Source organism: Macaca mulatta, chromosome 7, assembly GCF_049350105.2.
Source record: "Macaca mulatta isolate MMU2019108-1 chromosome 7, T2T-MMU8v2.0, whole genome shotgun sequence".
Classification (NCBI taxonomy): Eukaryota; Metazoa; Chordata; class Mammalia; order Primates; family Cercopithecidae; genus Macaca; species Macaca mulatta.
This window is the reverse complement of record NC_133412.1, coordinates 103,761,131-103,783,521: the sequence shown is the minus strand read 5'-3', so window position 1 is coordinate 103,783,521 and position 22,391 is coordinate 103,761,131. Positions and strand designations below refer to the sequence as shown.

At 36.6% G+C, this 22,391-nt stretch overlaps 1 protein-coding gene across 2 annotated transcripts in view; it reads right to left on the bottom strand.

Moving 5' to 3' along the window:
- SCFD1 (sec1 family domain containing 1) overlaps nucleotides 1–22,391 on the bottom strand; it is a 104,560-nt gene that overhangs the window by 49,865 nt on the left and 32,304 nt on the right. For both annotated transcript variants that reach the window (XM_015143476.3, NM_001266523.1), the window contains 4 exon segments: nucleotides 8,332–8,471; nucleotides 5,380–5,470; nucleotides 4,742–4,815; nucleotides 3,671–3,752 (listed from right to left, as the gene is read on the bottom strand). In XM_015143476.3, the coding sequence (XP_014998962.1) occupies nucleotides 3,671–3,752; nucleotides 4,742–4,815; nucleotides 5,380–5,470; nucleotides 8,332–8,471 (387 nt within the window).

The following is a 22,391-nucleotide window of genomic DNA, read 5'->3' as shown; positions in this document are numbered from 1 at the left end:
CTTTAGGTATCTGGAGCTAAAGAGTACTTTATTCAGGTTAGCTACATAGGTGAGCTAAGAATAATTAAAATAGGCTGTCTACAAATTATGTAAGTAATCCCAGAAGCCATTCTTTAACGACCAGCAAGTGGGAAAGTTGCATTTCTATTAAGGATGAAAAAACAACTAAAGAAAGGGTTTAAAAATACAGATTACTCAAAACAAATGAGTATTCAACAATTTACTCTTTATCAGACCCAAATTACCCAAATCACTAAAATCCTCAGAATATCAATAAAGTGAAAATGTTTCTTAAAGTTATGACAAACTGGTGTGCTCTAATTTTCCACCCAAACATCAATTGCAGGGTAACTGCCAGGACTTCTAAAAAGATTAATTTCTTCCTTAGAAAACGATTGAAGGAAATGTAAGAGGCCGCTATACTCTTAACAAAAGAAGAAATATGTAAAACTAATACAGTCAAATACGAAGAGAAATGATGAGACCTCTGCATGACACAATCTTCCAGCTAATAAAAAATATTTACAGCCGGGCGCAGTGGCTCACACCCATACTAGCACTTTGTGGGGCTGAGGCGGGCGGATCACGGGGTCAAGAGATGGAGCCCATCCTGCCCAACATGGTGAAATCCTGTCTCAACTAAAAATACAAAAATTAGCTGGGCGTGGTGGCGCATGCCTGTAGTCCCAGCTACTCAGGAGGCTGAGGCAGAAGAATTGCTTGATCTCAGGAGTTGGAGGTTGCAGTGAGCTGAGAGCGCGCCACTGCACTCCAGCATGGTGACAGAGTTACCATGTCAGTATGGGGGTTAGCCAGGATGGTCTCGATCTCCTGACCTTGTGATCCGCCCGCCTCAGCCTCCCAAAGTGCTGGGATTACAGGCATGAGCCACCGTGCCCGGCAAACTTTTGATTTTTAATTGGACTTCTTAGAATGACCCAACTAGGAGTAGTGTGTTCCACAGATGACAATATTTTCCCTCTGTAAAGCGAATGCCCTCAATAGCACACTTTGTTTAAATCAGATCTTGTGATGAAAAGGATCTTGACAGGGCGCGGTGGCTCAAGCCTGTAATCCCAGCACTTTGGGAGGCTGAGACGGGCGGATCACAAGGTCAGGAGATCGAGACCATCCTGGCTAACACGGTGAAACCCCATCTCCACTAAAAAATACAAAAAAAAAAAACTAGCTGGGCGAGGTGGCGGGCGCCTGTAGTCCCAGCTACTCGGGAGGCTGAGGCAGGAGAATGGCGTGAACCCAGGAGGCGGAGCTTGCAGTGAGCTGAGATCCGGTCACTACACTCCAGTTTGGGCGATAGAGCGAGACTTCGTCTCAAAAAAAAAAAAAGAAAAGGATCTTTAGCAAGATATGATTCAATAATATCTATTTTTCTGGCTGGGTGTGGTGGAATGCACCAATAGTCTTAGTTACTAGGGAGGCAAGGCAGGAGGATCCTTGAGCCCAAGAGGTTAAGGCTGCAGTGAGCTATGATCGTGCCACCGTATTCTAGCCTGGGTGACAGGGAGAGATCCTGTCGAAAATAAATAAATAAATAAATAAATAAATAAAATCTATCTTTTACATAAAAGCACTCAATATCTTGAATGACAAATTAGTTTCTCGGCATAAGATGCTCTGCCAGAGAACCAGCAACCCTAAAGGAAACACTTTCTTTTATAAGACCAAGAAGTCTTCAAGTAGAATTGTTTAGGTCAGGCACGGCAGCATATTAAACTATCTCAGACAGATGGCCTCTGGTAGCAAAAACTGATCTGAAAAAGTCATCTAAAATCATTAGTGTAAAATTATAAATAAGCATCATAAAAAATTTCACAAGTAAATTATGTCTTATAAATCATTTTTCACCTAGACATCTATAATAGTTTTCTTACAGTTCCACTTTTATTTCCAGAACTCATCGTCCCTTATCCTCCACAGTCTTCTTTATTTTAAAACATAAATCAGATCATGTCATTAACCTCTAATGAGTTATCATACTTACATTTCTACTTTTTTTTGATCCCATATCCTACCCACCACTCTTTCCCTCCTCAATAAAGCACATTTGTCTTCTACGTTCTCAAACACACTGAATTTGTTTGTTGTAGGGCCTTTGCACTTCTTATTCCCTCTGCCTGGCATGGTTGGCCCTGAGATCTTCACTAATTGGCTCCTTCCTGTGATTACTGTCTCAACTCAAACATCACCTCATCAAAGGTGATTTCGCTCACCACTTGCTCCAGAGTAGACCTCTCAGCCATTCTCACATCCCATTGCCTCACATCACCCTACCCAGGTTTTGTTGTTCTCATATCACTGAAATGCCTGAAGTTATCTTGTTTTCTAATTTGCTTACTCCATTTACTGTCACTACAATATAAGCTCCAAGAGAACAGAGAACTTGTCTGTCTTGTTTACTACAGTATCTTCAGGGCCTAGTACAATATACATAGAGCCATTCAATAAACATGATTGGATAAGTAAATTAACCAAAATTTTCTCAAACTGTAAGCTCTAGTCTCCGATCTGAAGGAAATTCTCAATATAGCTCTCTGTTGTATTTCACCTGATGATATATCTATATATCTGTATCTGTATCTGTATCACCTCCACAAGAGACAATGACCTTAGGTAAACAGATGTGAACACTCTTTTGCCATGTCACAGAGACGCTACATAGAGAAGTGAAAACATCAGCAGAATCACCTACAGACTGCAGTTATGCTTCTATTTCTGTATGAACCTGAAAAATATCAAGTACCAAGATGTGAAACAAAGAAAAAAATTAGGTTGTTGGCATAATAGAAATCATGCAGGTTTAAACTGCATGCTGCAGGATGCCCATTATCTATGTTAATGCCTTTCTAATGCTTTTATGGCTTTTAAAATTATTTAAATAATGCCTTTAAGTCCCTTCTCAATAAATCCCAGGTGTTATCAACATCTCTGACAGCCAGCAATTACATTCAGCTTTTTAAGCAGTTTCAAATGCATCATATAAAATGGAAAGTAGGGGTCAATATTAGCCAAGTTTTAGCATATGGTCAATTTGCCATGGAAATTCAGCTCCAACTGTGGAGAATAAGTAACAGCAGAATACTGGAGGACTGATTAAGCTGAAAATGGGGTAGTCATAACATGGTAGTGAGAAAAAGAACTAAAACAATATATAGAACTCCCAACATATTTGTTTCAAAATCACAATTCAATGATACACAGTAAGAAGCTTTGATGCTAACAGATTCATCTAAATTTAAAAGGTTCAGAACAAAGTCACATAAATAAAAGTGATGTTATTAACGGATATTTTAGATAGAACTCTGGTAAGAGATTTCCAAATCTGTATTACTGATGCCGAGACACAAGTCTACTATTAATACAGCAGTACGTACAGCAGCGATATTGAGGCAGTGCAATATATTGAAAATATCATAGATTCCCACTTCTATTTACTAAACATGTGACCTTGCAAATCACTTATCTTTCTAGATTCCTAGGTTTCCTTATTTGCAAAAAAAAAAAAAAAAAAACTATAATACTGCTGTCTTCCATAATTATACTTCATGTTACAGCGGGGGCTCAGTAAGATAATGAATATAAAAGCATCTTACAAAGCATAAAACCCTATGTAAACCCAAGTCATACTGCGGGGAGAAAAAGTTAAATTTACCTTTATATGTTCTAAAACAGCAGTGGCAACATTTGTATGGAGATCAATAAGTCTTTTTTTCTCAAGGAGTTCTGGCAAAGAACTGCAAGTATCAAAAAATTAAATATTAACCAATAAATTTTCTAAAATGATGCAGACTTTATCCCATGTCTGGTGTTTACTCTGTGGAAACGCAGAACATTGAAACAGTGACAAGATGACAAGTTAAACTATCAACTAATTTAATCTCTAGGCTTGAATACCTACAGTATTTATTAATACAAGTGAAATGCTTCTTATTTTTAAAAATCTGGCTCCCAAATATTATTTCTACCATTTTACTTTCTGATTCCAAATTTTGGCGGTATAAACAAAATCAAATTAATGGAAATATGTTTTATCTGTATTTCTAAAACACATTTCCTCCCTCCTCCTTTTTTTTGAGACAGAGTCTCTGTCGCCTGGGCTGGAGTGCAATGGCACGATCTCGACTCACTGCAACCTCTGCCTCCTGGGTTCAAGTGATTCTCTCGCTTTAGCCTCCTGAGTAGGTGGGACTACAGGCATGCGCCACCATTCCCGGCTAATTTTCAAATTTTTTTTAGTAGAGATGGAGTTTCACCATGCTGGCCAGGATGGTCTTAATCTCTTGACCTTGTGATCTGCCTGCCTTGGCCTCCCAAAGTACTGGGATTACAGGCATTAGCCACCGCACCCAGCCTCCTCCCTCCTTAATGGCATTCAAAGTACAGAAAAACACTGCTTAACTTTTAGTGAAGAAAAGAGTATCGATAATAAAATTAATAATCACTTGGCCTACTTTATCATTAATAGTATTTTCCTTATAAAATTACCCCTATTACACAGTTCTAATTGGTGAAAGAATGAATGATCTCCTATATCTAAGTGGGAACTAAAATCAGCTTAAACATTTAGTTAAATATAACTTAGTTCTTTAAATTCAAAGTTATATTTGCTATTGCCTACAGTTTCCTACTAGGTAAAAACATTAACAATATTTTAGTTAAATAAAATAAATAAATAAAATCCTATCAACAGAAAGACTTCAAAGAGGATATATTGTTCACTTACCTAACAGCTGATGTTAGCTTAGCAGTATTGTCAGAAAGCATACTTATGGCTCCTTCATCTTCACCTTCTAGTCCCTTGTAAAGAAAAAAGGTCCCAATAGCTACTCAAAAATCCCAGGCCCAACCATAAAAATCAACACATTCCTAAGATTATTGATATACAGTAAGATTTTAAAGTCACCTAGAATAGCAATTCTCCTCCTCTGAGGTGCAAGCATACATATTTATGACAGTTACATAAAAGTTCTAGTAATGGCCAGTCTAATGGTTAGATGACTAAGTGATCAGCTGGCATTTTTTGGATAAGGAGAGAGGCCCAGAGACGTGCCACAGGTCACATAGCAATAAATAATAGAGCTGAAATCTGAAGTTACATTGAAGTATGGTAGAATGAGCAGCACTGGAATATATATCTCTAAAATGAAGCTACATTATATATTTTTTCAAATCATATTTATATTAATATTTAATTTTCTTCTCAATATTTAGATTTCTTTTTGATCACTTATGCAAGTTGAAAATATTTTTGTTATAAAAGCATTAAATGGCCTTGAATTTTTATAAGGAAAAAACCCAAATCTCTTTAGACAGATAACCCTCCTCTTTCCTACAATTCTTAGAAAGCAAACAGATTCTTACCATAATGCTTTTAAGTCGTTTGACCTCATCTTCCTGTGCTCTGTAAGATTCTAGTTCTTGCTGAACTGATTCTGCAACTTCTGGGAATGGACTAAAACAGTATTCCACAAGAACTATGAGTATGACATTAAAAGACGGATTTTTGTGTGAATTCTAAAATACACACAATGAAGATTTACTATTTTAAATATACTTATTTGGATTTGAATGTTATATATAACAAAGGCAGAAAACATTCAGCATAAATACAACTACATATCTTTCTGATATCTATAAATACTATTTCTTTAAAATGCATATAATACTTTACATCTAAAATTTAAATTTCATTTCTATTTTTCATTAACAACATCATACATTCTCTTCACCTATATGTTTTTAAAAGAAAAGGTAAAATATTTACATGACTGAAAATCAATGGAAGACAAGTCATGGTATATCAAATATCCATTAAATATTCCTACCCAAATTAATACATAATGTCAAAGGGTCCATACAACTACAAAGATACCATTTAAAAATATCACCTGCAAGTAACTGTGAAAAAATTCTTGTAACTCAGAACTCATAATCTCCCAGAACACTACTGGTGAAAATAGCATTTGGGCCACAGCTTCGGTGGCCTAATACCTGATGTCTTCTTCTAGGACACTGTGGTTTAGCAGTAACTTACACAGACTTTAGGCAGAAGTGATCTGCAATCATGAGCAGCTCATGTAGAAAACACTGTACTAATCTTGACAAACTGTAAGTGAATACATGTTGATCATGAAATGTTTCTTAAAATGAATATTTTTCATCTACAGCCTAGGGGGAGGCCAGAAGCCTTTTCTCCTTTAAGAAAGAAGAGGTCATGTCTCATTAACAATGGAACAAGAACCTTTCCCCTCTTCCTCAGCTCTGACATCTGAAAATACCTCACTAATAATGAGCACATTTTATCCAACGGAGACTAGCAGAAACAGGAGTTCAGAAAGGATTCTGAGGAACATAGTTCAATTTCACCTCACAACCACAGGCATTTACTCCAGTTCCAGCTGAGTTTATGTTGGCAAAATAGCACTGAGGCCTCAGCATTGCACTGGGGAGTCAGAAACCCTTGTTCCATCCAATTATAATGGACACTTCCTTTATAGGCAAGCTCTCACCCTCTCAGGGCCCTAGCTTTATCTGTAAAATGTGCGAGTTTAACTGGATAATACTCAAAATCTCTGATATCTTTAGGTCTCAGAGTTAATAGAGAATAATTGCTCACATTTATTGAGCAATTTTACTGTACATCAAACACCATGCTAAGAATTTATCTTTTCTTTTTTTTTTTTTAAGACGGAGTTTCACTCTTATAGCCCAGGCTGGAGTGCAATGTCATGATCTCGGCTCACTGCAACCTCATTTAGTCCTGATGAATCTGTTGAGGTAACTATCATAACTTAACCATTCATGGTTAAGACCGGGTGCTTTATGGTCTGCAAGACCTGGGTTTCATCCTTGGCTTTACTAATGAAAGCTGGATGACTTGGGCAAATTACTCCTTTAAATTCATTATCTCAATCTTCTTAAAAACCTTCTGAAATAGGGTAATAGGTAGAATTATTATCTCCCTATTTTACTGATGAGGAAAGTGAAGCTCAGAGAGGTTTACGTCACTTGTTTATGCTATCTCCAAGTGTCTTTGTGTCCATGTTACTACTGTAGTAAGATGCAGAGCAAAAGAACTACTCCTACTTAATGAATATGAGGTTAAAATTCTTACTATTCAACTGACCTCTTAGATTGTTCTTAAACATATGTTCTAAAAAAAAAATTCAAAATTTCCATATTTGAATAAAGAGATTTTTTTCTTAAGCTTTTCTCTATTAGGGAATGCCAACTTCAAAATATTCTGTATTCTCTATAAATAATGCCTCTCTAATAAAAGTAATTTCTTGTCCTTCACCATTCTGGAGGGAAATGTAGATTATGGAATCCCAAAGGGAAGAGTATTATTTAAAATAATTAAAATTAATTAAAATAGTACCTAAAACTGCCATAGTGAGAAAGAGAAAGATAGGGACTTTTCTCCGCAGAGAAAGTCAAATCTTTGTTATGGCTATTTGATTTTCCAGCTTTAAAAAAAGTTGTAAGTAAAAAAAAGATAAAACACATTGAAAACCCAGCATGTTGAACCAAGTCTATATTCTACTTCTCTTTAAACAATAAATATAAGGCCAAAAAGAACAGCTGTATCAAGGACACACACACATTTTGAAATATTTTTTAAAAATCGTATTTTCATAATTGTTGATGAACAGTATTCTTTTTATCTGAGGAATAATATTTTTGTTTGTTTAGAGTGATTGCTCTAGCCATAATGATCACTAGATAACTTTTACAGCAGTAACTGAGCCTATGAAGTACCCTAAACTTTAAGGGGGCATAGCATCACATGGGATATGTATATCTGCCCACAGTAAACCACACAGCAAATTAATGCAGTTTTATCACTCATTGTTTCTAATGTACTTTGAATACATTTCTAGGCTTCAGGCTTAGATACTCTCTCCACAAGTATCTAAAACAAGTTTTACAAGAGGGCAACATGGAACAAAAAGGAAAAAAATCATCCCCAAAATCACAAAAACCAATTTCAGTGAAAGGCAGAAATGGTGCCAGTGGAGACAGCAACAAAACTGAAAAAGACTATCTGTAATAGCTTCAAAATCACATGGGATGATCTCATTGAAAGGAGAAGTGGTCCCTATAAAACAATAATTAACAAAAAACAACCTAGGAATCAGTGAGAAATGGAGAAATAAAGACAAATGTCTACGGACATTATAATTATTGCTTCCACTCATTGGGTGAATGAACCTACAGGACCCTTTTGAATTTTTTCTCAAATTCATTAAGGTGGATGACACCTTAATTTCTCTTTAAAAAAATGGATCTTTTACTTATTGATATTTTGCTTACCTTCCTTTATGTTTTTGCCAAAATTTATCAACCGGAGTTAAATCATAAGACTTCTTGTTTTTTCTCTTTGGTCTAGCACCAGCTGGAGAGTTTTCCACTCCTGAAGATTCTTCCAAATTAACCCTGTTTAAATGGAAATCCTAGGAAAAAGTAATCTTATGTTAAATAACTGTTTTCTAAGTCTCATCAAAATAGAATCTTGTTGCCCTTTCTAATGTTTCCAAAGACAAAATACAGATCTGAAATTTAAAAGACCTCCTCCCAATCTTTTGTTACATACAAATGTAATTTTGTGTATTTTAATGAAAGTATTAGATGTATATGATTAAAATTTCAAACAAACAGAAAAACATGTTAATATGCTTGTGTATCCTTCTAGAAAAATACTGATGCATATAATAGCACATGTATATCCTCTTAATCTTTTTTAAAATGGGATTACAGTGTACATATATCTTTTTTCATTTAATAATGCATTTTACAGCTCTTTCTGTATCTGTATACATAGGTCTACTTCACTTTTATCGTAACTACATAGTAGTCCAATGTTTGGCTAAATCAACTTATGTAACCAGGCCTCCTGATGCTTGGTCATTTCCAGTAACAAACGTTATCGTAAATATTTTTAAACTCTTAGTCAATATTCTGATGTGTCACTTGAGTGATGAAGTGCAATTTTAAAAATTACAATAGATGCTATAATAAGAAGTGATGCACCTCTTTCACATAAACTTTAAGTCAGGCCAGTAGTTGCTAAACTTTCTTGCCTAGGACTAATTTTATTCATGGCTTTTGTACCCTTTCTGTAAGATACAAAAAAACCCCCAAAACCCAAAACCCAACCAAACCAAACCCACAAAAAACCATTAGTTTTTTGTATATAAAAGTAAAATAAAAGTATCTTTTTTATCTTTCCCCCAACTTCTTGCATTACATCTATGGGTTCCCTCACAAATAGCAGCATTTTATGGTTCAATGCCAACTAAAGAATAGTGAGAAATAAAACATGGCTATCAACAAGTAAATGATTAAGGAAGATACAGTACGCAGAAATTATCCAGCATGACTGAAATATAATTATCTTAGTTCTAAGGTATCTGTATATATTTTAAATTAATGACTATTATAGGTCTTAGCAAATTAAATATACTGAATGCAATTCAATCTCCTTTAGATAAAACAAGGTTATCAATACTGACTCTAGGTCCTTAACATAAACCTTGTAACTTTCTCAAATAAATGTTTTATAACAGTTTATTTCCTTGCCATTTTTCTTTTTGACATAAAAAACAGGATTTGAAAAATTACAGATGTCCAATTGTCATGGTGGAGTAACATGTCTATTTTCTTTTTTTTTTTTTTTTTGAGATGGAGTCTCACTCTGTCGCCAGACTTGGAGAGCAGTGGTGTGATCTCGGCTCACTGCAACCTCCGCCTCCTGGTTCAAGCGAGTCTCCTGCCTCAGCCTCTCGAGTAGTTGGGACCACAGGCACACGCCACCACGCCCAGCTACTTTTTGTATTTTTAGTAGAGACAGGGTTTCACCATGTTGGCCAGGATGGTCTCGATCTCTTGACCTTGGGATCTGCCCGCCTTGGCCTCCCAAAGTGCTGGGCTTACAGGCGTGAGCCACCGTGTCTGGCCTAACATGTCTATTTTCTATCTAGTAAGTTACAGAAGCAATGAGGCAGCCTTCTTTTACTTGTATGTGGAGTCCATCAAAAAGAAAAATCACAAAAAGCATAGCTATCCTTTTTTTCTTAATTATACTTTAAGTTCTAGGGTACATGTGCACAGTGTGCAGGTTTGTGACATATGTATACATGGGCCGTGTTGGTTTGCTGCATCCATTAACTCATCATTTACATTAGGTATTTCTCCTAAAGCTATCCCTCCACCGAGCCCCCCATCCCCCGACAGGCCCCGGTGTGTGATGTTCCCCACCCTGTGTCCAAGTGTTCTCATTGTTCAATTCCCAGCTATGATTGAGAACATGCGGTGTTTGGTTTTCTGTCCTTGTGATAGTTTGCTCAGAATGATGGTTTCCAGCTTCATCCATGTCACTACAAAGGACACAAACTCATCCTTTTTTATGGCTGCACAGTATTCCATGCTGTATATGTGCCACATTTTCTTAATCCAGTCTATCATTGATGGACATCTGGATTGGTTCCAAGTCTTTGCTATTGTGAATAGTGTCCCAATAAACATACGTGTGCATGTGTCTTTATAGCAGCATGATTTATAATCCTTTGGGTACATACCCAGTAACGGGACTGCTGGGTCAAATGGTATTTCTAGTTCTAGATCCTTGAGGGATTGCCACACTGTCTTCCACAATGGTTGAACTAGTTTCCACTCCCACCAACAGTGTAAAAGCCTTCCTATTTCTCCACATCCTCTCCAGCATTTGTTGTTTCCTGACTTTTTAATGATCACCATTCTAACTGGTGTGAGATGGTATCTCATTGTGGTTTTGATTTGCATTTCTCTGATAACCAGTGAGTGCATTTCCTCAACAGACGCAGAAAAGACCTTCGACAAAATTCAACAGCCCTTCATGCTAAAACCTCTCAACAGTTTATTGAACTATTGAAGAATGTATATTCTGTTGCTTTGCGGTGGAGAGTTCTGTAGATGTCTGTTAGGTCCACTTAGTGCAGAGCTGAGTTCAATTCCTGGATATCCTTGTTAACTTTCTGTCTCGTTGATCTGTCTAATGTTGACAGTGGGGTGTTAAAGTCTTCCATTATTATTGTATGGGAGTCTAAGTCTCTTTGTAAGTCTCTAAGGAGTTGCTTTATTTATCTGGGTGCCCCTGTATTGGGTCATATATATTCAGGATAGCTCTTCTTGATGAATTGATTCCTTTAGCATTATGTAATGGCCTTGTCTCTTTTGATCTTTGTTGGTTTAAAGTCTGTTTTATCAGATACTAGGATTGCAACCCCTGCTTTTTTTTTTCTGCTTTCGATTTGCTTGGTAGATCTTCCTCCATCCCTTTATTTTGAGCCTATGTGTGTCTCTGCACATGAGATGGGTCTCCTGAATACAGCACACTGATGGGTCTTGACTCTTTATCCAGTTTGCCAGTCTGTGTATTTTAATCGGAGCATTTAGCCCATTTACATTTTAAGGTTAATATTGTTATGCATGAATTTGATCCTGTCATTACGATGTTAGCTGGCTATTTTGCCCGTTAGTTGATGCAGTTTCTTCCTAGCATCAATGGTCTTTACAATTTGGCATGCTTTTGCAGTGGCTGTTACCAGTGGTTCCTTTCCATGTTTAGTGCTTCCTTCAGGAGCTCTTGTAAGGCAGGTCTGGTAATGACAAAATCTCTCAGCATTTGCTTGTCTGGAAAGGATTTTATTTCTCCTTCACTTACAAAGCTTAGTTTGGCTGGATATGAAATACTGAGTTGAAAATTCTGTTCTTTAAGAATGTTGAATATTGGCCCCCACTCTCTTCTGGCTTGTAGAGTTTCTGCTGAGAGATCCGCTGTTAGTCTGATGGGCTTCCCTTTGTGGGTAACCTGACCTTTCTCTCTGGCTGCCCTTAAGATTTTTTCCTTCATTTCAACCTTGGTGAATCTGACAATTATGTGTCTTGGGGTTGCTCTTCTCGAGGAGTATCTTTGTGGTGTTCTCTGTATTTCCTGAATTTGAATGTTGGCCTGCCTTGCTAGGTTAGGGAAGTTCTCCTGGATAATATCCTGAAGAGTGTTTTCCAACTTGGTTCCATTCTCCCCATCACTTTCAGGTACACCAATCAAACATAGATTTGGTCTTTTCACATCGTCCCATATTTCTTGGAGGCTTTCTTTGTTTCTTTTTACTTTTTTCTCTAAACTTCTCTTCTCGCTTCATTTCATTCATTTGATCTTTAATCACTGATACTCTTTCTTCCACTTGATCGAAATGGCTACTGAAGGTTGTGCATGCATCACGTAGTTCTCGTGCCATGGTTTTCAGCTCCATCAGGTCATTTAAGGTCTTCTCTACACTGTTTATTCTAGTTAGCCATTCGTCTCATCTTTTTTCGAGGCTTTTAGCTTCCTTGCAGCGGGTTCAAACATCCTCCTTTAGCTCAGAGAAGCTTCTTATTACCGACTTTCTGAAGCCTACTTCTGTCAACTCGTCAAAGTCATTGCCTGTCCAGCTTTGTTCCGTTGCTGGCAGGAGCTGCAATCCTTTGGAGGAGAAAGAGTGCTCTGGTTCTTAGAATTTTCAGCTTTTCTGCTCTGTTTTCTCCCCATCTTTGTGGTTTTATCTACCTTCAGTCTTTGATGATGGTGACCTATAGATGTAGTTTTGGTGTGGATGTCCTTTTTGTTGATGTTGATGCTATTCCTTTCTGTTCGTTAGTTTTCCTTCTAACAGGTCCCTCAGGTCTAACAGGTCTGTTGGAGTTTGCTGGAGGTCCACTCCAGACCCTGTTTGCCTGGGTATCACCAGCAGAGGCAAAAGAACAGCAAATATTGCAGAACAACAAATATTGCTGCCTAATCATTCCTCTGGAAGCTTTGTCTCAGAGGGGCACCTGGGTGTATGACGTGTCAGTTAGCCCCTACTGGGAGTTGTCTCCAAGTTAGGCTACACGGGGGTCAGGGACCCACTTGAGGAGGCAGTCTGTCCGTTCTCAGAGCTCAGACACCATGCTAGGAGAACCACTGCTCTCTTCAGAGCTGTCAGACAGGGACGTTTAAGTCTGCAGAAGTTTCTGCTGCCTTTTGTTCAGAAGCATAGCTATCTTTCATTTGCGAGGCACTATTCTTAGCACCTTATATTAAGTCATTTGATCCTTACAATAACCTGTAGAAGCAGTAATAAAATTCCCATTCAAGAAGAAAAAATGGAGGTATAAAAAAGTTAATTGTCCAAAGTTATACATAAATATGTGGCAGAACCAAGATTAAAACTAAGCAGTCTGACTTCAGAGGCAGTGCTTTTAAGCAATATGTTTTAATTGTATCACAGCGAGAAGAGAGTGAGTGGAACTAGATTCTATCACTTGAAATTCCCTGTAGTGCAGAACATGGGTAGCCTCAGGTGATAAATAGGCAATTTAAAGACTAGAGAGTTACAATAAATGGTTGGAATGACAAAAGTATAGTATGTTATATTTCACTCTATTACTGTTTTTCCTACAGACCCCTCATATTATAATAGGGCAAGAAAGTGACTTTACTTCATCCTCTCAGTTTCCCATCCTCGTATCTAAACTTCACTTTGCACAAAAATCATCCATATAGGAAGAACGTAAAAATAGCACAACTGTGGAAAACTATTTTAAACAATAACAGCTACATCTGGGAAGAAGCCTAGATTTAAAAAACTCTAACAAAATAAAAGATATTGAAGAGAAACATCTTTAAACACTTAAGTTTTATTAACTAGAATTTCTAGTGAAGTACTATTTCCATGGTGATGACACAGCTCATTCAAAATAAAAGTTAACTTGCTAGCAAAATTCCTGCTTTAAAAGTAGGAAAGCATGTTATTACTGAAGTATTGATGGAATACTTAAAACACAAAATAATAAAGGAATAAAAGATGTTAAGAATTCTGAGAAATAATTTAATAGCAAGGATATTTCCATTGTTTGCATAATAGCAAGGCAAATAAAGGTAATTTCAATCTTTGAAGTTAGGAAATTAAAACATTCTGTGCTGTACTCAATCATGTTAAAGCAACTGAACATTTATACACAAATAAAAGACAACAGAATTAGTTTCAACATGGTAAAGTCTAATCTGTTTCCATTGACAGTCACATTTTGCTAACTTAGAAGATAGGACAAAGGTGCCCCAAATCACTACATATAAATAAATCCCATCAGGAAATGCTAAAAACATTGAGAAGCCTTTGGCAGTCTTGTTTTCCTTTCCCAAGTTAAGAGCACATCAGTAGAGCAGAGAGAGTTAATGTTAACAAAATAATCTCTGGATAATATAGGCAATACCTATTTATGCCGACTTGTAGTTCACAGGCAAAGCAAAATAAAAATATCTTTTATTTTGGCAAGAATTTAACCAACAATCAAATTAACCAACAAGAGAAATAAAATACAAGGGAGAATCTATTTAAAACTGGGAACACATATAAATACTTCCTGATAACGATGGAATTGAACAGAACTAAGGGATGTGACGAAGAGGAAAGGAAACTACCCACTGGCTCCACCAACATCTTCCACGGCTTTGGCTACTATCCTTTCTCCACATTAAAGCAATGTCCCATCAGTCATTTGAAGATGAGCACCTATATTGTCTCATCCTTGCACACAATCTTAGGGAGGATTCTCATCTCCAAAAAGAAGTATTTTCTTTGGAGAAAATCTTCATCTTAGGAGTTAAATAGTTTGGGAATAGGGTTGACACCAATGAGAGAAGAAATGATAAAGAAAATGTTTAATGCACACAAATACATTTGTGTGTATTTTCTCTAGAGCAGGCAAATATTCCTCCTATAAATCACAATTCTTTCTTTCATACTTAAGATTTTAATTGTAAAACAAAAGCTATGAGTTTCATCACCTTTTGCCAAAGGCAGGTAAAAGACAAAATATGATAATATATTAAATAGAAGACAGAATTCTAAGACAGGAATAAGGATCATTGTCTTCATAAGATAGATCAACAGACTAATATATCAGGGTTTCAATATCTATAATAGTTTCAATTGGATTTAGGGAAAATTAAAGCATTATGAGAAAAATTTATTTTTCAAAGCTCATTCCTAAAACTAATTTCTGTAAGAGAAAATGTTAAAGACTAGGTACCTAAGCAAAAGGGAATTTAAAACTTATTTTTACTTTTCCTAAATGCTTCAAAACCAGTTTCTATTCAACATTTGATAAAGTGGTGATAATGCCTGTAATGACAATTTACAGAAGCTCCTAGAGACTGTAATTCTATTTCTTACAGAGAAATCAATTATACACAACAATTAACAATTTTCTACCCTCAAAGAGCATGGATAACTATGGAACTCAATGAGAAGAGATCAGAAGCTTTACTCTAGAGAACAAGTTACACATCAGATGTTATTTGACATCCATCCCTCTACAACAGATACATATATATGAAGATGGGCTTGTAGCTAAAATGATGTAAATGTGTATTTATAATGGCACAGCTCTCCTGAGTGGCTGAAGAAACAAAATTCCCAGTCATGGTGATGATATGTGGTTTTAATCCATCTAACAATTTAAATCCAAATATTTTCTGCTTTACAGTCATCTGGTTTCTTTGGTTCACATAAATCAGTCTCTCAAATGAAACGTAAGTAGAGCAAGGATTAAAACATGTTTGTTAGGAAGAAACAGGAAGACTCAGCCTTCCACTGATGCTTTCAAATTGTGTGCAAAGTCAACAGTCACTAATATAATTTTACAATTTCACAATACTACAACTTGTTATTTTAAAAAAAGGGTTCTTTAACCTCAGAGAATTTCACCATGGAAAATGTCTGGAAGCAAAAGTATCCCAGTAGAAATAAACAGCCCTAATAGCCCAGACTGTGGTACCCACTGTTTGTCACTCAAAGTAACCAAAGGCTTTTTGAGAAATGGATGCATCCAGGTCTGAGGCAGAAAATGAACATGATTAGCTTAGGGTATTTTTCACACCAGGAAGCAAAGAAACTATCAAAGACTGATGGGGTTATGTCAAGAAGGTATCAAGACCAACATGACAGGCCAAAAATGAGATAATTCAAGCATCAAAATAAATGACTGTAACAGTGTAAAAACATCTCAAATATAAAAATCTGTTAGTTCATAAAATGATACTAAAACAAATGACTTCATTGATTGCCTCTGCAAATTACTAGGGTACTCACTAATTCTGAAAATTGACAAATGAAGACAATCAAGCATTTGTCCTAAGTAGGTGATAAAAAAAAAAAAAAAACTTCTTTATATAAGCATTTGGCTAAAAAAATGGAGGAGGAATAACAGTATCAGAAAATCACCATTTGCCATCAGTAATTAAAACAAAGAGGGAATAATTATCAGTGACATTTAAACCTTTAGGTAAAAGATTTATGGAGAACCCTTAATGGATGGATCATGCTGACAATACCTGAACCTACTGATCAATCTGTTCACTAACATTAGGACAAACAGACATTATGTACCACCTGATGTAATAAAACAGAAACTAAAGAATAAAACAGAAACTAAAGAACACTGCTAGTAAAGTGGCCTTGACAAAGAATTGAATGAGATCTAATCAATTTCCACAATCAATTAGTTTAAAGGAAGTATTGGGAATACAAAAGGATATAATCAGCCAAATGCCAAAATGTAGAAAATTCTATAGAAAAAGGACCTAATTCTTTCGATCAAAAAATGGCAATTAAAAAGAAGCGAGGAGGGAGGAACTGAGAGATTTAAGAGATATATCAACTAATGCCATGTATAGATGTATTTCTGGATCCTTATTTGAACAAGCCAATTGTAAAGAAGCATCTTTGAAACAATGAATACAGAGCGGGTATTTTACCAGGAAATTATCATTAATTTTGTCGGGTAAGATTATAACTTTAAAAAATAGATACATGCTGAAGTATTCATCCTTAGATCATATAATACCAGTGAAGCTGAACAATGTAAATATGAGTTCATTACAGTATTCTCTGTATTTGTGTTATTTGAAATATTCCCTAGTAAAAGTTTTAAAAATTTCATTCATAACAGTACCAAAAAAATGAAGTACAACCCACAATTGTTTTGCTCATCCATACTGGATAAGAAACAATAAATACTATGACCAAGAAAAAAAAATCTTTATTATTTTATGCCACTGAGGTTAGAGGGTTAGACTAAGTAGCACAACCTAACCTATCTTAATTCAGAGGCCAAGGTATTCTTTACAGCATCAGCAATATATTTGGGAAGCTTGTTCATTTTTATTAAAGCAGAGCTGTTTACAACCCTAGGACTCATAAGCTGGAACCCTTCCACCCACCAGATACACTGCTGGCAATATGCAAACATTTCTACCAGTCTTCATGTGATAATTTCAGCTCATAAGCAATTCATTCAATCTCTAAAAGTAGTAAAGAATTTGGGCCTTATGATTTGGAATTGCACTGTCCAATACAGTTGCCAGTAGTCACAGGTGGCTACTGAGTACCTTCAATGTGGTTAGTCTGAATTGAGATGCGATGTAAATGTAAAATATATAATTTATAAGACTTAAATATAAAAAGAAAAAACATCTAATATCTTAAATTGATTATATAATTATTAATTGATTATATGATCCTATATTATGCTGAAATGCAAATATTTTGAATATATTTGATTATATAAAATATAGTATTAAATCTTTGTAAAATGTTCCATCATAAATATACACAAATGTTATGCAACTAGAATATAAGGCAAAAAAATAAAAACTATAGCAGCTAAAGTTAGATCAGCAAATAGTACATACTTTTTCTCCCTTAGATTAAATAAAAATTCAGTCCAAGTTCAGACACAGCAACAAATATGGAGATATACTGAAACAGTGCTATTTTTAAAAAGTGAATGAAATCAGGGATATCTTCTGGGCTTTTACATAGCCTACAGACCTTCAGTAGATACTTCCTATCAAGTACAGTAAAATATGTATTTGCTTGGATTAAATGAGTAAAAGTTTACATTACACTTTTGACTTTTAGGCAAATGCTTGAAATTAGGCTACATAGTGCTGACCAAGAGGTTTTGTGTTAATAAAGATTAGAGGATCAATAGAATGTTAACCCTGGACTCAAAGCATCAATCTTGAACTATATCTAGGCATCTGTTACACCACAATTATACATCTTTAAGGAAATAGGTGTTCCTGAAATGCTTCTCTTATAACCTTAGCTAGGTGCATTAGCTCATGCCTGTAATCCCAGCACTTTGGAAGGCTGAGGCGTGTGGATCACCTGAGGTCAGGAGTTCTAGAGCAGCCTGGTTAACATGGCGAAACCCCATCTCTATTAAACATACAAAAACTAGCCGGGCACGGTTGCACACGCCTGTAGTCCCAGCTACTCAGGAGGCTGAGGCAGGAGAATCACTTGAACCTGGGAGGCGAAGGTTGCAGTGAGCCGAGATCGTACCACTGCACTCTAGCTAGGGTGACAGGGTGAGACTCCATCTCAAAAAAATAAATAAATAAATAAAATAAAAAATAAAATGCTTTTCTTACAATCTTTTAAAAAAATATGTATTTATTTGGAAAACACTTCTTTTTTTTAATTCTTGACCGGAAAAAAAGGTAAACTTTAATTAAAGTCCCTATGTATATTAGTATAACTTCCGATTTAATGTTTCAAATAATAAGAGTCAGTGGCAGAGGGTAAAAGGTTCAAAAAGAGAATCTAAGATTTGAAAAAACAAAGGCCAAGTAAAACACAGAGATAAAATAATGTCCATCCCTTTGACTGAAGTCAACAGTTCTCCAGCTGAACAATCAAATTTACCCCTCCTGCAACCAAGGTATAATAAAAAAGAATCAGGGCTTCTAATTACTAATTTTGCTTCTTATATCCCAATAAAAAGAGATGGGTACTGCAAAGTTTTTTGTTGTTGTTGTTGTTTTGTGTTTTTTGTTTTTTTTTTTACCAGAAGAGTGCACTTCCCGTTTAAAATGAGAAAACTTATCTTTCTGACACAGAGGGAAGCTGTGTGAATTTTCATAGTTGTTTCTAAGGTCTAACATATAAACAATTATCAATGGTGCAGATTTTCAGGCAAAGACATTTAATACAAAAAGTAAACTGCAATTTTAAGTTAACATTTACTATCTAGTTACTCCATCTTGTGGAGGCAAAGGGTATAATTATTAAGTGTTTTAAAAGCTCTGAGGACCTTCAAAAGTAGCAGGTTTAACAATCAACAAAAATGTGTGTGATTATAATTTATGACATCTCAGTTATAGTTTGTTCACATCCAGAAACTACATTAGGATTAATGAACAGAATTAAGTCACGTTAAGTTGTACAGTTAATTATAACCAATCTCTTCAAAGATTCCCAACTTTTTATGTGAAGATTAAACAAAAACAACTCTACCATCTACTTTCACCACCTTTCATTTTTAAAAGGATACTTTTCACTTCAAATAGTAGGAAATAAAAATTAGTATAAAGGCCAGTATAAAAACACATTTCATAGTCTTTTTTATTCTCATCTCATTCTGAAATAGTGAAAACCTCATCAAGGACCAGTATTATCCTTGTTTGGTTTTAGGGAGTCTCTGCCCTAAGTTTTATTTCCCAATTTCCTCTTCTGACAATGGAGACTGAGTCTACTCTTTTCATGTTGCAATTATTTGTATATGTGTCTTATCTCCTGTACTCAAAGCACCCTGTACGTTAAATTCCTCCATCCAGGGGAGTGAAGAGGGAGCCCTGGGACTCTTAAAATTCAGGAATTAGAAAGGATCCCTAGACAACTCAGTGTTTTTAGATTGCCTTAACACCACCACTGGCAGGTGTGATGAGGTACCCGGAATCTGTATGCTATGCTCTTATTAAGACGCTCGCCCCTTGCTCCCACCCAACAGTAAGGGCCCCACCAACCAAATATGATTTGAGACTACCAATACTATCCTATTAATGCCCATTAATCCCTGTACAACTCTTTAACTCCCAAGCCCACTGAGACCCCATCTCCTATTCTTACCCTACTCTTGAAATACTGTCATCACTTCTGGAACCCACACTCAGTCATCAGCAAAATCTCCTATTCTGAACATCCTCTCTAAACTTTCCCCATTCTTTCTTGCTCTAATTGAACTCCAACTGGCTAACCCCGGCAGCCTTCTCAAATGGGAACATGATTTTTTTGTTTGTTTGTTTAACCTCTCACAGCTCATACCACTGGATCTGAGACTGGAATTAGGTGTCTTCCTTGCTACTCCCAGACTCTTTACTTGCCCTCTTTCCTAAAACTACTCTAGCCCTGAAACTCGTATCATCAGCTTACTGTAACCATGGCTCTCAATTGGGCAATTTTGCCTCTTTCTGCCACCTGGGGTATAATTGGCGATGTGTGAAGATGTTTTGGTTGTCACAACTGAGGAAGTTCCACCGGAACCTAGAGAGTCAAGGCCAGGAATGATGCTAAGCATCCTACTATGCACAGGACAGCTCCCCCTGCCCCCCAACAAAGAATGATCAGGTTCACAATGTCAATAATGCCAAGGTTGAGAAATCCTGGCCTACCCTGCTCACTAATGCCACCTGCAGGACACTCTTATCTCCTGCATCATTAACTTTGCTCTTTGGATCATTCCCATTAGTATACAAACATATTGTAATTTCCCTCATTTAAAAATATTTCCGTCCGGGCGCAGTGGCTCATGCTTGTAATCTCAGCATTTTGGGAGGCTGAGGACCAGACTTTTTTCCTGAACTCCAGACTCATGTAACTACCTACTCAACATTTACATTTTGATATCTTAATGGGCATCTCACTCTTCGAGACAGGGTCTTTACTCTGTCACCCAGGCGGGAGCACAGTGGTGTGATCACATTTCACTGTAGTAGCCTCAACCTGCTGGGGATCAACTGATCCTCCCACCTCAGTCTCTTGAGTAGGTGTGCCACCACAACTCATTAATTTTTATTTTTTGTAAAGATGGTGCTTCCTTATGTTGCCAGGCTGGTCTTGAACTCCTGGGCCCAAGTGATCCTCCTGCCTTGGCCTCCCAAAGTGCTAAGAGTACGGGTATGAGCCACCATGCCTGGCTGGCATCTCATATTTAACATATCCAAAACTAAACATCTGATCTTCCCTGGGGAAACTGCCTTTTTCATCCCACTAAACAACAATGTCTTGCGATTTGCAAAGGCTAAAACCTTGGAGTCATCTTTGAGTTCTCTCTCTCCCTACATCTACCTCCCACATCTAACTCATCAGCAAATCCTATACTTTACAGTCAGTATCAAAATCACAGCACTTACCATTTCTGTTATGGTATAAGCCACTATCATCTCAGCTAAGATAACTGCAACAGCCTCCTAACTGATCTCCTTGCTCTTCCTGTGCCCCCAAGTCCATTTTCAATATAACAGCTAGAGTGACAGTCTTAAAATGTATACCAGAATCCTATGTGGTTCCCCATTTCCATCAAATTAAAATCAATGTCCTTTCAATGGCCTTTACAATAATGATACAATTACATACTATAATCCCTAGAGTTCTGTATTATATTGCTTCCTGGGTCCTATTCAACCTTTTCTCCTTCTCTTCTCCCCCTGCCTCACTTCATTGTAGCCATCTGGCTGCCTTGCCACTTTCCAAACATATCAGGTATCCTTCTGCTTATGTTCTTTTCCCACATAGCTATATAATTCACTACGTTACCTCCTTTAGATCTTTACTCAAATGTCACTTTATCAGTGAGGTTTCCCCTGTTTTAAAATTTCACTCCTGTTCACCATTATCTGCTTTACTGTCCTTCAGGGTATCTTCCACCTTCTGAAATGCTGCAAGTTTATTTTATTTATTGCCTGTTTCCCCTACTAGAATGTAAGCTCTAGAAAGACAGAAAAGCTATTGTTTTTGTTACTACTGAAGCCGGGGTTTAGAAAGTGTGTTAAAGAGTAGGCACTCAAATATTGGTAGAATTGAATTCCTCCTCTCCCACCTCTTACTTGACCTCCTAAAGCCAGCTTCCATGTTCTACTACTTAGGGTTTAATCCAAGAGTCCCTTTGATTCTTCCTGCCCTCTCTACTGAACTAAAGCTGACTGCTATTTCTTTGACACTCATCCTAGAGTCATGGCATAGGAGAACTGCCAATTTCCATCAGTAATCCTAAATCTGATTTATTTAAATAAACACTTTTGAGCCAATAGCCAGGTTTTAAAGAAATAAACCAAATCATCTACTGCATGTCTTTCATTTCCTTTTTCTTTTTTAAGACTAGGTCTTGCTCTGTCACCCAGGCAGGAGTGCAGTGGCACAATCTTGGCTCATTGCAAACTCCACCTCCTCGGTTCAAGCAATTCTCAAGCCTCAGCCACCCAAATAGTTGGGATTACACGCATGTGCCACCACGCTTGGCTA